Here is a 16080-nt window from a genome sequence, read left to right as displayed (position 1 = left end):
CCAGACTAAGAGGAGTCAACTACACCCATCCCGAAACCATAAAGAGACATTCCAGAATTGAACAGTTTTCCTCTGTGACAAAGAAGGTGTGAAGTTGCCACATTTGGACAGAATAGTACTCGGCCAGATAGATAGATAGCCATGGATTCCACATCCTGTTCCATTGCGTGGTCACACCAGGGGAGAAGGCCATGTGTCAACTAACAGAAATGCTAATGTTGTGAATTTTTATCTTAAAAGTCAACCCTCTGGAGAGATCACAACATCACAGGAGGCAGTCCAGTGACAGGCTGTGGAAAGAGATCCAAGTCAAAACAAGGAAGAAGCCCTGCTGCTAATTCTACACTACAACTTGCTGCAGCAGAGAACTGAAAGTTACCACTACCTCCAGTCCAAAGTCTTAACCACCAGAAATTTACAACACCTCAACAAGTTTAAGACTACAAACACCCAAACCTGCACCTTTAAAATGACTGTCTTTCAAAGATTCAACAGGTTTACCTTAAACCACTTACTCTTTCCCCTCTCTATTTATCTATTCTTGCGTATGCATGAGTGCGTGATTGTGTACGTGAGTGGTGTTGCAAACATTTCGGGAATTGTGTAAAAATAAAAGAGTTCTCTTTTGTTTAACCCATGACAAAACCTGTCGGTCGTCTGTTTATTTGATCCTAAAAACACTCAGGGGTTAACTCATCATTTTAAACAAAACACGGTTGTGGTCAGTTTGGAGGTGAACAGTGGATACCTGTCTGTAACAACATAATGAAACGTCTCAAAGGTCTTCACAGGAACATTATAAAGCAAAGTATGACGCTGAGCCACATAAAGAGATATCATGACAGATGACCAAAAACTTGGTCAAAAAGGTAGGTTTTAAGGAATGACTTAAAGGAGGAAAGAGAGCTAGAGAGTCAGAGGTGTAGGGAGGGAATTGCAGAGTTGAGGGCCTTGGCAGCTGAAGCATGGCCACCAATGATGGAGTGGTTCAAATTGGGGTTGCTCAAGAGGCCAGAATTAAAAGAGTACAGATATCTGGAGGGTTGTGGAGCTGCAGGAGTTTACAGAGATGGAGAGGGGCAAGGCCATGGAGGGAAATCAAACCAAGGATGAGGATTTCAAAATTGAGGCAGGTCAGACCAGGAATCAGAGTAAGTCAAAGAGCACAGGGGTGTTGGGCGAGCAAAACTTGGTCAAGTTAATATATGGGCAGCAGAGTTTTGGATGTTCATTTCTGATGGAAAAGGGGAGGCCGGCCAGGAGTGTTTGGAATAGCCAAGTCTAGAGGTAACGAAAAGGCATGGAGAAGAGTTTCAGAAACAGATGAACTGAGGCAAGTTCAGAGTCGGACGATGTTCCGGAGGTGGAAGTAGGCGGTCTTAGTGATGGACCGGATATGCGGTCGGAAGCTCAAATCGGGGTCAAACACAACAGTCTGGCTCAGATGGTGGTCAAGGAAGTCCTCTGATGACAGTCAAAGTCATAAATTTGATGTGTTAGAGAACTTTCAGCATAAATCCTTGAACCTATTTCAAAGTTTATAAATATCAAATTTACTTTAATTTAAAAGTTTTCATCTTTTAGTAATTATTCGCTTATAATAATCATTGTTCTACATTCTCTCATTCATAGTAAATGTTGCTAACAAAGTATAGGAATACAAAATTCTTCTGAGTTTCTCTTTTTTTACCTCCATCGTGGTGAGGTTCAGCACAATTTTCACCACTCATGAGAACCACAGATCCTTTTGGGGCCCAAACTGAAGCCTGCCATGTTGCCATGGCTACTGGGGGCTCCTGACATGGAAATAGTGCTCTGTTGTTTATAGGAGATCCCACTGTATACACACACGGCCTGAAATATACAAAAGGAACAAAATCAATACAAAATATATATTTTTTTAAAAAGCACTTTAGTGTTACCAAAGCATCACTTATTTAGCCTGGAAAGCACCAGACTCTCAGTTAGGGGGTCCAAATTCAAATTCCAGCCACGTGCACTCCATTTTCAACAGCGAGCTTTGGGGAAAAGAAAGCAAGCGGGGACAGCTGGAAGGAAGGAGAGAGAAAGAAAGAAGGCTGGCAGGGAGAGAGAAAGAGGGCTGGCAGGTCGGGAGGGGAGAGAGGGCTGGCAGCTGGGGAGGAGAGAGAGCTGAATTTTCCCACAGGTATCAAGACGCTGACATCATGGCCATATGCAGATGCAGGCAGGTGGGCAGTCAGGCGAGCGAGCGGGCGGGCACAGGTCAAACATGTAGGCGGGAGAGTGGGCAAGAGGGCGAGAGGTGGTGGGGGAGCAGGAAATAGGGCGAGCACGCATGGGGGCAAGAGGGAAAAAACCAGCGCATACCAGAGTGCGAGAGCGAACAGGATCACACCAGCATGAGAGAGCATGGCAGTGAGAAAGTGCAAGCGAAACGCAGGAGTGGAAGCATCCAATTAAAGATGGTGAGCAGGATCTCAATGCAGAAGGCTCAACAAGAGGGCCCACAGCACTGGACAGCCAGCAGCCCCACCAGGCACTGCTGAGAGTAATAGGAGAGCACCAGGACATGTCAAACTTTGTGCTCTTGGATGTTTGCTGAACATGCTTAAAAAAAGTCCCAGTGGTGTTAGAGCCTCAATCACTGGATGTTTGAGGGGAGTCTCCGATGACCCTCCAAACCTCTGCTGGGAGGCCGCCTCCATGCAGTTTACCGGCTCCAGATTTTGGGGGGGGGGGGGGGAAGAGAGGCGGGGCGTTGGGGGAGCTCGTTCGATGCCGATAAAGGTCTATCATCGTGGGATAATGGCCCTTTATTGTGCCCTTAATTGGAGCCATTGATCGGTTGCCTCCATGAAGCGGGCTGCTGATTCCCATGGCAGCTTGCCCCTGGGAAAGTCAACTGGAGGTGGGTCAGTGTCATGGTCCTGTAGTTTTTTTAGGCATATGTGGTTTGCCTTTAAGTTTGCAGAGGATCAGTATTGCTTTAAGAGGCAGCAAGCCTTAGGATTTATAGGAAGGTACATTTTCTTTGCCTTAGAAACAGCCATTTGGAGACTGCGATTCAAAGGGTGCATTCTCATTACCATAGATTGAGCCACTGGGAGAGTCTCATGCGATACATTTGTTACAATTCAGTTTTGAACTGGCTGTTAGTGGAAGACAGTTTGTTCCAACAGACAGAAGACACAAGACAGCTGTGATGAGCACACCTGAAAAAGAACTCTCAGCCACTTAAACTGAAGGAAGAGGATTTTTAGTCTGTTTAATTATCTCTCCAAATTTTAAGAAAACGTCAAGCCAAAACAGAGATCTCTGGTAATTTAAATTGAAGGAAGGGAAGTTAGACTGCAACAATCTTTTATCTCTCGAAAACTCTGAAGTCAGATTGATTCTATTGAAAGTATTTGCAAGTCGTTAACTGTTGAAATTCGCTGGAGATGGAAAGCAACATTCCATGAAGACTTCGAGCAACATTGGACTGTAAATTTGCAAGGACTCCAACTTTTTCTATTTTAAATGTTGTTTATATCTTCATAGTGTTTAAGAATTTAGTTCTTCTAATTAGAGTTAATTTGTTGATTTAAAGGCACCTGATTTGGTTAGCCTCATTCAGGGGTTAGTAGATGGTACAATTTGGCTGAGTCTTTCTTTAATTTGGAAAGTTTTAAAATAATATGTTAGCCGATCTGTGGAACGACGGGATTGAATTAACAATCAGCATCGTATATTTTGATTGGGGGCTTTGACAGGAGTAGTCGGTCAGAACAGTCAGCATTAGGGAGCCATCCCAACGGGGTTTCCCGCTACTTTCCCAGCCCCCCCACTTTTAATAAAGTGAAGTTACTAAATATCTAGGTAAAGATAAAATAATTAAAAGCAGCCAACACAGGTTTCAGAAAGGAAGCTCGCGTTTAGCAAACCTGATGAGAGTTCGTTCAGGAGGTGATAGAGATGGTGGATGAGAAAACTACAATGGACTGGTCTACATGGACTTGCAGAATGACATATACCACACAGAAGACCTTTGGGAAAGATTAAAACGTATGGAATTGGAGGAAAAATAGCAAACTGGATTAAAAGCTGGTTAGAAGGGAGGAGAGAGAGTTAGAGTAAAGGGCAATTTCTCCAAGTGGATAAAATCGGGTCGCAGTGTCTCATTGTCCTGCCCTTGGATTTCTTCTACTCACTGTATACATGAATGACTTCAATATAGGGCTGGAGGGAGTGGTGGCCAAATTTGAAGACAATAAAATAGGAGGCATAGTAAACAGTTCTGAGAATCAAAGGAAGCCTCAAGGAGATCACTGACAAAATGGTACAAATCTAGACAGTAGCAGATGGAATTCCAGGTCAGTAAGCATGAGGCACTTAAAAAAATGTAAAAGATATATCAATTCTGATTTGGGGACAGCTGGATAAAGTGAAACAGCAGAAGGATTAAGAGGCATTAAAATCAGCATTTCAAACAGACAAGGTTATAAGCTAATGGTATACTGGGTTTTATGGTACAAGGTATAAAGTATATAAATAGGATTGCAATAGTGAATCTATGTAAAACTTTACTAAGACCGAAGTTTTTTTTTTTAAATACTTGCATTTATATAGTGCCTTTCACCTCCAAGAGGCATCTCAAAGTGCTTTACAGCCAATGAAATAGCTTTTGAAATGTAGTCATTGTTGTAATGTAGGAAACACACAGCAAGCTCCAATGTTAACTGTAGAATAAATACTGACCAGGACAACCAGGGATAACGTCCCTGCTCTTCTTCAAAATAGTGGGATCTTTTACGCCTACTTGAGGGGTAAGATGGGGCTTCGGTTTAACGTTTCAACTGAAAGACAGCACCTCCAACAGTGGAGCATTCCTTCAGCACTGCACTGAAGCATCAGTCATGACGTTTGTGCTCAAATTCTGAAATTAGACTTGAACACAGAACCTCCTAACTCAGAGGTGAGACTACTACCAACTGAACCATGGCTGACAGTTTGAGTACTATTCAGAGTTTTGGGCTCTACTAAGAGGTGAACACAGGTGGGAAGATGGAAGGGAGAAATGGAGATAAGATGTATGGAGAGGGGACAACAGAGGAATAGAAGAATGGGGCGGAGGAGGATGGGGGAAAAAGGAGAACATGGGAAGGGAGAAGGATGTTTGAAAAATCAGTGATGGTCGGGGGATGGGGAGGGAGGTTAACAGTTTCCAAGGGCCTATTTTGATGTTCTGTGGAGAGGGGGGGGAAACTATTTCCCTACTCCTTGGGGAGGGGTAGCGGCAACATAAATGCTGTGCTTGGCAAGTGAGGAGGGAGGCTAAAAGACTAGTCAATGTGGGGTAAAGGAAGTTACAGAAGTCAAAGTGCTGCCAGGTGGGGAGGGGTGGGGAGAGTAACACAACAACAGAGTTCCAAAATTTTCAGTTGGGTGAAACCAGTTGGTTGGCGAAAGGGGATAGTGGGATCGAAATCTTGAGGACAGCAGTTACAAGGATACTCACTGGGAATGAGGTTGACAATGGCTGAAATAATACTCTCTCGACATTCAGAGTAAATGGTGAGGGAGCCATGGCAGAATTCCTGTTTAGAGTGATTGCAGGAGGTAGAACAGGCCAGCAGATGAATGTATGGCCAAGCAGACAGGCAAGTGAAAAGCTCATTACAGTTAACATCTACTGTGTTGACATCCACTGGTTCAGACAGGAAGAATCCACCTGGCACAGGGTATGACAATCTGCAGTTAACAGGTAATGCAGTTAAATGTTGACAAATTTATTATGGGTTTTCTCACTCAGATAGCAAGACACAAGACTTTTCAATGTATTTTCAAATGGAATGTGCAACCCACTCAGTAATTTTAATAAGCAGATTGTGTAACCATGGAGAATGGTCAGGGACCAGTGTGAAGCCAGTAAAAGGGGTGTGGGTAAATTGTGAAGTCGTGCATATGCTTAGATTTTAAAATGTTGAAGATTGTAGAAGGAAGGAAAGACAGAGAAGCTAAGGATTGCCACAGTTTTGCAATCCAGCAATAGAATGATTTAAGAGCCAGTGCTTACAAGAAACTTGATTTCAACTTTGATGCAGTGAGAGCCTGTTATAAAATATTTATCACTTATTTTTTTCCCAGCCCACGTTCTCATCCACCTACCCTAGGAGAGAGAAATGTGGGATCTGAAAATGATTGCATGTGGTTTAAATTAGTTCTCAGAAACAAAGCATAAAAGTGCAGAATAAAGACAAGGGATTTTTAAAAATCCCTCAGAAGGAAACATTTATTATAATGGAAATATATGCTTTTAATATTAAATTTATTGCCAAGTCCTTCAACATTAGGATCCGGCATTAAAAATCTGATTACCGGTATTACAAAGAATTATGACTAAGTTAAAAGGACCCTTATAATGAAGTATAACTATGCAGTGTTGCTCGTTCTCTTATGCATTACCAAAGAAAACATTCTTCTTGCACAAGGCTAAGTAGTACATATCAGTAGGATGTGTAACCACACAAGGGCAGGCCAAGACAGTCAAGGGTGGATCTGATGCCACCCATCAACAAATAAGAATTTTCCAGCCGGAATCACTGAATAGTATCAGGAGCTGGTTCACCTCCTTTATCTTTCCCCGCAGCCACCTCCATCTCCAAAAAAAAACCCCAAAGCCAACTGCAGTGCCCACACCATTGTTCAGACTATGTTCAGTACAAGCCAGGGATCTAATTTTGGGACCTTCCAGCTTGGCAAAGAGGTAGCACCCTTGCACTCACGTTAAACAGCTATGGTTTCCAGGACTTGAACACAAAATCAAAGCTGACACTTCAGTGCAGCACGCAGTGAGAGCTGCATTGTTGGAAATGTTCTCTTTCCAATGAATTGTTAACCTGAGGTCCTGCCTGCTTGTTCAGGTGGATGCAATGAGCCACCACACTATTCAAAGGACAAAAGGGAGTTCTCCAAGTGTCTGTACCAACATTTACCTTTCAACTAATAATATGGAAACAGATTATCTGGTTATTTATATAATCTGAGCAGAATTGTTTTAATTGTCTAGATAAGAATTGCAACTACGTTTAATTGACTGTGAAATGCTTTAGGACATGAAAGGATGTGAAAGGCACCATTTAAATGCAAGTTTGTTCTTTCTTTTCCTTGTTCCGTTTTTTCGATGACGCAATTCCACATTGGGTAGTGTAATAGTCCACAGAGCCGCTGATTATTTTGGTTAACCAGCAAGAAGATGAATATTTACTTAGTCTGAGGAGGTGAAGAAGCTGAATAAATCTACAAATCTGATGCTGAGGCACACCTTTGCTTAATGACTATTTCTACTAATACGATCAGCCTCAGTACCATGTTCAAGTTAATAGACCCATGGTATGATCGGCACATACAGAGTAAATAAAAATTTTAAAGCCAACAAAAACTGGCATAATCTTTGGACTATAAAGAGAAACAGAATAGTGACATCTTACATAAATATTTGTCAGTATATTCACAGTATAAATAGAATGCTTAATATGATACAACTTTCTCACGTCAGTGGCTGTGGAAAAACACATCCTCATTATTGATCTTCTGCATTCATTATCTGGGAGGAATCCACAATATCAGTTAAATCAGCATACCTGCAATATTTATAATGAGTTAACTGCAGTATCCTCAACCTACTTTGATCCAAACTCTAGGGATCACTGATCCCAAAAGGGACGGAAAAATAGGCCACACTGAATTCAAAATTAACCCGAATCTAGCCTAATGCAGTTCATTATGTAACTGAGCACACTGCCAAGCAGCATCAATCTGTGTCAGTTTATCCTTCAATGTTCAAGTACCATGTGTTGAGTTATCATAGAACATAGATGTAATGAAGCAGTTGAATTTGGGTGTAGTGTATTTTAACAACTATATACACTTGGATACTCTAATACAATTAAGCTGTTAAATATTCAAAACTAAATAACCAACACATATAATGTCAGGGCCATAACCCTTTTTTTTGTTCGGGGGATGTGGGAGTCGTTGACTAGGCCAGCCTTTATTTCCCATCCCTAATTGCCCCTGAGGTGGTGGAGATGAGCTGCCTTCTTGAACCGCTGCAGTCCACGTGGGGTAGATACACCAACAGTGCTGTTAGGAAGGGAGTTCAAGAATCTTGACCCAGCAGCAGTGGAGGAACAGCAACATATGTCGCAGTCAGGATGACATGTGACTTGGAGGGGAACTTGTAGGTGGTGGTGTTCCCATGCATCTGCTGCCCTTGTCCTTCTAGGTGATAGACGTCGCAGGTTTGGAAGGTGCTGTCGAAGGAGCCTTGGTGAGTTGCTGCAGTGCATCTTGTAGATGGTACACACTGCTGCCACTGTGCATCTGTGGTGAACAGAGTGAATGTTGAGGGTGGTAGATGGTGTGCCAATCAAGAGGGCTGCTTTGTCCTGGATGGTGTCGAGCTTCTTGAGTGTTGCTGGAGCTGCACTCATCCAGGCAAGTGGAGAGTATTCCATCACACTCCTGACTTGTGCCTTGTGGATGGTGGACAGGCATTGGGGAGACAGGAAGTGAGATACTCACCACAGAATTCCCAGCCTCTGACATGCTCGTATGGCCACAGCATTTATGTGGCTGGTCCAGTTCAGTTTCTGGTCAATGGTGACACCCAGGATGCTAATCATGGGGGTTTTAGTGATGGGAATGCCATTGAACATCAAGGGGGAGATGGTGAGATTCTCTCATGTTGGAGATAGTCATTGCCTGACACTTGTGTGGCACCAATGTTACTTGCCAATTATCAGCCCAAGCTTGAATGTTGTCCAGATCTTGCTGCATATGGACATGGACTGCTTCAGTACCTGAGCAGTTGTGAACAGTACTGAACGTTGCACTATCAGCGAACATCCCAACTTCTGACCTTATGATGGAGAGAAAGTATTTGATAAAGCAGCTGAAGACAGTTGGGCCTAGGACACTACCCTGAGGAACTCCTGCAGTGATATCCTGGCACTGAGATGATTGATTGACCTACAACAACCACAACTACCTTCTTTTGTGTTAGGTATGACTCCAACCAGCAGAGAGTTTTCCCCCGATTCCCATTGACTCCAATTTTGCTAGGGCTCCTTGATGCCATACTCGGTCAAATGCTGCCTCAATGTCAAGGCAATCACTTTCACCTCACCTCTGGAGTCCAGCTCTTTTGTCCATGTTTGGACCAAGGCTGTAATGAGGTCAGGATCTGAGTGGCCCTGACGGAACCCAAACTGAGCATCAGTGAGCAGGTTATTGCTGAACATGTGCCACTTGATAGCACTGTCAACGACTCCTTCCATCACTTTGCTGATGATCATGAGTAGTCTGAGAGGGCAGTAATTGGCTGGGTTGGATTTGTCCTGCTTTTTGTGCACAGAACATACCTGGGAAAATTTCCAGATTGCCAGGTAGATGCCAATGTTATAGCTGTACTGGTGCAGCATTGCTAGGGGCACAGCTAGTTCTGGAGCACAAGTCTTCAGTACTATTGACGGAATGTTGTCAGGACCCATAGCTTTTGCAGTATCCAGTGCCTTTTCTTGAATCACATTGGCTGAAGACTGGCATCTGTGATGCTGGGGAACTCAGGAGGAGGCCGAGATGGATAATCCGCTTAACACTTCTGGATGAAGATAGATACAAATGCTTCAGCCTTGTCTTTCACACTGATATGCTGGGTTCCCCCATCATAGAGGATGGGAATGTTTGTGGAGCCACCTCCTCCTGTCAATTGTTTAACTGTCCACCACCATTCACGACTGAATGTGGCAGGACTGCAGAGCTTCGATCTGATCCATTGATTGTGGGATTGCTTAGCCCTGTCTATTGCATGTTGCTTCTGCTGTTTGGCATGCAAGTAGTCCTGTGTTGTAGCTTCACCAGGCTGAGACATCATTTTTAGGTAAACATAGTGCTGCTCATGGCATGCCCTCCTACACTCTTTATTGAACAAGGGTTGGTCCCCTGGCTTGATGGTAATGGTAGAGTGGGGGATATACCACCCATGAGGTTACAGACTGTGGTTGAATACAACTCTGCAGTTGCTGATGGCCCACAGTGCCTCATGGATGCCCAGTTTTGAGTTGCTAGATCTCCCGCCATAGTGAACCAAGGGGCTGGAACCAGTGTAAAACCCCTCGGGCTGTATGCGCCAAAAATGTTTTTGCTGTATAATGCAAATATACATTGCATATAAAATTGAATGGCAAGAGTTGCGAGGCACCCCATGTTCCAAAATGTGAAATTTGAACTGTTCTGTTAGGTATTTTTTGCAAATTCTTATGAATAAAGTATATTTTTGGAAAAACAAATTGGTGAGGACGAGGTCAAGTGGGTATTTCCCTCTTGTTGATTCCTTCATCACCTGCCGCAGATCCAGTCTAGCAGCCTGACTCAGCCAGCTCGGTCAGTAATGGTGCTACCGAGCAACGCTTGGTGATGGACATTGAAGTTCCCCCCACCCAGAGTACATTTTGTTCCCTTGCTACCTTCAGTGTTTCTTCCAATTGGTGTTCAACATGGAGAAGCACTGATTCATCAGCTGAGGGGGGACAATAGGTGGTAATCACCAGGAGGTTTTCTGGCCCATGTTTGACCTGATGCCATGAGACTTCATGGGGTCCGGAGTCAATATTGAGGACTCTCAGTGTAACATCCCCCCAATTGTATACCACAGTGCCGCTACCTTTGGTGGGTCTGTCCTGCCAATGGGACAGGACATACCCAGGGATGGTGATGATGGTGTCTGAGATATTGTCTGCAAGGTATGATTACGTGAGTATGATATGTCAGGCTGTGGCTTGACTAGTCTGCAGGGCAGCTCTCCCAATTTTGGCTCAAGCCCCCAGATATTAGTAAGGAGGACTTTGCAGGGTCAACAGGGCTGAGTTTGCTAAGGTCGATGCCAGGTGGTCTGTCCAGTTTCATTCCTTCTCTTTGACTTTGTAACGGTTTGATACAACTGAGTGGCTTACTAGGCCATTTCAGCGGGCATTTAAGAGTCAACCACATTCCTGTGGGTCTGGAGTCACATGTAGACCAGACCAGGTAAGGATGGCAGATTTCCTTCCCTAAAGGACATTACTGAACCAGATGGGTTTTTACAACAATCGACAATGGTTTCATGCCCACTAGACTAACTTTTTAATTCCAGATTTATTAATTGAATTCAAACTCCAACATTTGCCATGGTGGGATTCAAGTCCATGTGCCAGAGCATTAGCCCAGGGCTCTGGGTTACTAGCCTAGTGACATTAACACTATTCCACCGCCTCCCCCTCCCCTAAATTGGCCAGAACCAAAAGTAGTGAGTTGATATTCAGTAACACAGCAAGATTAAAATAGCTAACATGCTAAAATTAATACACTTACTGTTCAAATACTTCAATAAAAATATTATGAATATTTTTCATCCAAGCGCAACGATTGGCCAATGAAGATAATTAAGTAAAGCAGCATTGTTTTTAACTTTGCATTTTAGTACCATATAACAAATAGCAAACATCGTGTTTTGCAACGATTGAGTGCTGCAGCAAGTTAGACATTGGTCTTTCACCTCTGGAGCTGAGGATGAAAGCATCCTCTTGCTGCCAGATAGCAGGACCATATGTGAAATGTGTATGAATAATCTGAAGCCAGTTTCTGGTAGGCACGCAGCCAGCGCATAAACCATCCCATATTCATTTTTAATTGGCAAGCTCATTCAGAGTCATCACAGAATAGCTGTGTGGGAAACGGAAAATATGTTACACTAGTGCAGAAAGGGGAGCTCATCTAAGGATAGGGCTGAGATACATTCGAGGAGCTTTATTCTGCTTCCAACCATGCTAAACTAACACCGGCTGCACAAAATGGAAAGTGTTTAATTTTCTATCATTAACATCCCTCACCTTGATGAAGCTTCAAGTTGTAAGTTATTAGAAAAATCTGGTATTGAGGATTCCCAAAATGGAGTGCAGTCATAGTTAATGACTATGCCACGATTTTAAATAAGGTTTGCTGATAAACATTCTATTACAATTAGCTCCAAGTCATTGTACGCTTATATACACCAGCTTTTTACAAGCACAGAAAGCAAAGCATGGAAGATTTTGGCGCATCTGCCATCCAAACAAGCTAATATTGTTACTGATATTGTAAGTGTCAATGTTATGTACTTTAATTACCACTGAAACCAGTACTTGCTGATGACTGTTATAGAAAATACCCTATGTTCAAGCCTATTGCACATCAGTGTAACCAAATGGGTTAATCAAGCTATCATAATTTTGAAAGCTCCTTAACAAAAATATGTTCTAAAGAAAAAAGGTAACTAGACCCTGAAGATTATTTGATGAAAATAAATGCTTTGTTAAAATTGTCATTCACATATCATCTTCCATACATTATTTTTAAAATAAACAGCTTGCATAACTGATTAACAAATGCACCTGACAGCTCCATATGTCACAGAATAAAATACCCGATTACACACAAAAAACATAACGTATTCAAAAGTAACCAACCTGCCACTTTGGTCCTTAGTCCATCTCACCGAACCACCCTCCGGCTTTGTTTCATAGCAGATCCGCAGTACACGAGGGAAGTCTTTAGGAGTTTGTATTCCTCGTTTTTTTATTTTCAAGCTCCACATGTCAGTCTGGAATAGGAGTTCTCCACAGCCAGGCGCTTGACTGCACTGGAGGTAGTAATAATGCTGTTCCTGCCAGCATTCTGCTTCTAAACCTAGAATATCATCCACGATGCTACTCTGGACATCACTCTGCTGTCTTTGAGAATAAATGCCATCTTCTGGCTTGGGCATGTCCATTCGGATCAGTTTTTCAATACCTGCTGCAGCAATGACATTCACTTCTTCTACCTTATTCACCACAAGATCACAACAATCCAGCACCAACACAAAATCCTCCCCATTACTGCAGTGTTCCCTTGTATCAGAAATCCCACTAGCCCACTTTTTGTTGCTATGGTTACAACTATTAACAGTGGTAACTCTGCCATCACTATGGTGAGATAGATTGCTTATCTTATCTTCAGACGCACAAGCAGCAACTCTTGCAGTCGGATTGCATGAAGGTCCAGCTTGCTCAGTTTCAAAGAATGCTTGTGAGTAAGGGCACAAACCTGTTCCCACAGAGTCAGATACTTTTTCGTGTGATTTGTTGGTTTCTAGGAAGAGGACAATGGTACCGTTGATGACTTTTCTGTCAAAATTCACTGCCAGATCCAGCACATAGTGTCTAACAAGTATGTAACCAGCATTGGCCAAGAGAGGAAGGTCATCTTCATTGGGGTTGAGAGCTGGCTCTGTATTTTCATTCATAGTTAGAACAAGGAAGTTATTGTCAAACAAAACCCAAAAATCATAAATGTAAATAGCAGTAGTGTTCCAGTGCTATAAGCATTCCTTGAGTACTGCTTTGATTTTTTTTTAAAAAAACACCCCAGGCTTCTGCAAGCTGGTCCTGTGTCTTCTATCTTCATAGCTATTTGCTTTTTCTTTGTTGAAACCTGCGTACAAAAAAAAATTACCAATTGTGCAACTAATCTGACAGTCATCTCTGAAACTGCCCTTTGCTGTGTAAAGTTATGCTAGGCAGAGAATTCTACTTTTACGTTTCCCTGCATTACAATGCTTATACAGAGTCCCAGTGCTTTTACAAGAGCTTGTCGGTTAAATCCACAATGTTGGACTGTATGGAACTGTGTTGTTTATGTTGCTGACTCTCAGCAGGATTCTTCCAAAAAGACACATTTGTTTTGGGAGCAGGGGCAGGAAAGCACATCTTGAACACATTAAAATGTGGAGGTTGCAGTGAGGGTTAATCTGACAGCAAATCCCCCGAGAGGTTACACTTTACAGCCTCGGAGTTGGTACTGGCAGAAAATGTACCTGGAGAGGTAGGTTTATGTCATGCTAAGACAGATTCAGGCTGCAGAAATATGCACATTTATATTTTCCAATAGAGGTCAAGTTTAGTCAAAAGTTTGTTCTACTCCACCCTGTCTGTCAGAATAAGCAGGTTATGAGTGACAGTGTTACATCAGATAATATGGGATGAGAGAGATTTGGGCAATAGCAAAGAACTAATATTAATCAAGTCACAATTTGAATTCAGTGGAATATTTTATTGGTATAATAAAGCTAGAAGTACACCCTTCAAATGTTCCATTTTTTAAATTTACAGAATTCCCGGCTGAAATACAGATAATGAAAAGAACCAAAAGCCGCAGCAAAGAGAATGAAAAACACTTAAAAAAAAGAAAAACAAAAAGCAGAATAAAGCAGCAATAAGTTTTATATGTACATTATTTGCATGTACATTAAAACAAACATTTAAAACAAGACAGGAAAAATTAACTGTACAGAAAAAATCTGTACCACTGTAATACTGGAAACATGTTAAGTCCACTGTTTTAATACCATAAACATGAAACTATATTTAGCTGGCAAAGAGGGCATATAATTTAAAATACTGTTAATTGAAAACATTTGGAACCTTTAATGGAATCTTTAAAATAATGCTTTCAATGACCTTTAAAATTTAACTGTGCTGGTCATAAACTCATTTAATTCATCCGAAAGGTCGATGAATTAACTGCGCAAAGTAGCAAATAAAATGGCTAACAAAAAATTGGAAGAATAAGAAACATTTTGTACAATACACAGTGCAAATATTTCATGTTTCTGCCACATGGTGCAACAGCTGCCTTAAATTACAAATGTGTTTTATATATCTACAGAGCTTTCATCATTTCAAAATGTGCAACTTAGATGAAGGAAACAGCCGGCAATTCTAAACATAACTATTTTGGCCCATATAATATTGAGGTCAACTAGCGAAAACTTTCTAATAATTGCATTTGGTTTTAAATCTGGGCAGCCGTTCGACGAGTTAATTGTTTTCAAGACCTTTCACTGAAAACAATAAAGTTGCCTAAACACACAATTACTATTCTCCGGTGCCTCTGCGACGTAAGCTTGAATTTAGCACAGAAGGGAAACAATTACAGGCAGCGCCACAATGTGGTAACGAGTGGTCCGTACACATTTCCAGACACGGAAATGTTTGTTACCCATTCCAGTAGACATTTATGCATAAACTGTTTTTTTCTTAAGTTGTAATTTTTTGTGCAAAACACACAGTAGTACGGTAATTACTGAGAATGTAACAAAGGGTAACTAACAATGTCTCCTACAAAACATTCCGAATTGAGTGGTGAATTTGGAGCATCTGTCCCACTCCTTCACATTTTAAATGAGAAGTAATAAGGACAAAACTCTGAGTTGCCCATTGTCCACTGACATACAAAAATCCCTGGACCCCGCACAAAGTGACACTACTCTACAAACTGGCGTTAACTCAGCCACTGACCTTATCCAACTGCTACTGTCTCTGCAGCTCTTAATGCAAAATTAATGTCAACACGCTGCAATGCACTGTCACCAAGAAATGGTCAGTCCCGCCAAACCCACTCTCCCGCCACCTTCTCATTCTAAATTCCAGTTCCACATTCCACTGCTCCCGACAGCAACAAAGCCGCCTGTGTTGCGTCATCACTCCGCGTCCGTCGAGGAAAATGCCTGCGATGATTCTTTATCCCACCAGAGGGCGGTGGCCGAGAACTGTGAAATACAAGAGTATGTGATGGGCCAGTGAACGGAAGGAACAATTTGGGTGTGTTCCCCACTTGTATTTATTCAACATTTGAAGTTATACAGCTAATTGTGTGTTTTTATTCTTTCACGGCATGTGGGCATTGCTGGCTAGGCTAGCATTTATTGCCCATCCCTAATTGTCCTTGAGAAGGTGGTGGCTTGAGCTGGCTTCTTGAACCTCTGCAGTCCATTTGGGGTAGGAAGCGAGTTCCAGGATTTTGACCCAACAGTGGAGGAAAGGCGATATAGTTCCAAGTCAGAATGGTGTGTGGCTGGGAGGGGAACTTGCAGATGGTGGTGTTCCCATACATCTGCTGCCCTTGTCCTAGGTGGTAGAGATCGCGGGTTTGGAAGGTGCTGTCGAAGGAGGCTTGACAAGTTATGGTAGTGCATCTTGCAGATGGTACACACTGCTACCA

General features: G+C 42.4%; 1 protein-coding gene across 17 annotated transcripts in view; it reads right to left on the bottom strand.

The window, feature by feature from the left end:
• aopep (aminopeptidase O (putative)) overlaps positions 1 to 15560 on the bottom strand; it is a 356223-nt gene extending 340663 nt beyond the window's left edge. For 10 of the 17 annotated variants that reach the window (XR_010974900.1, XR_010974901.1, XR_010974899.1 and 7 more), the window contains exons 1-3: positions 15378 to 15557; positions 12507 to 13512; positions 1691 to 1854 (exon numbers count right to left, since the gene is read on the bottom strand). Coding sequence is in view for 9 of the 17 variants with exons in the window: in XM_068030075.1 (XP_067886176.1) it covers positions 1691 to 1854; positions 12507 to 13324 (982 nt within the window). In the remaining 8 variants the exon portion in view is untranslated. Of the gene's footprint in view, positions 1 to 1690; positions 1855 to 12506; positions 13513 to 15377 lie in introns of all 17 variants that reach the window. The other 7 variants (XR_010974905.1, XM_068030079.1, XM_068030081.1 and 4 more) reach the window with 3 other exon arrangements.
• Between the last annotated feature and the right edge of the window lie 520 nt (positions 15561 to 16080).

Source organism: Heterodontus francisci, chromosome 4 (genome assembly GCF_036365525.1).
Source record: "Heterodontus francisci isolate sHetFra1 chromosome 4, sHetFra1.hap1, whole genome shotgun sequence".
NCBI lineage: Eukaryota > Metazoa > Chordata > Chondrichthyes > Heterodontiformes > Heterodontidae > Heterodontus > Heterodontus francisci.
The sequence above is the reverse complement of the archived record's forward strand: the minus strand, read 5'-3'. Positions and strand labels throughout refer to the sequence as shown.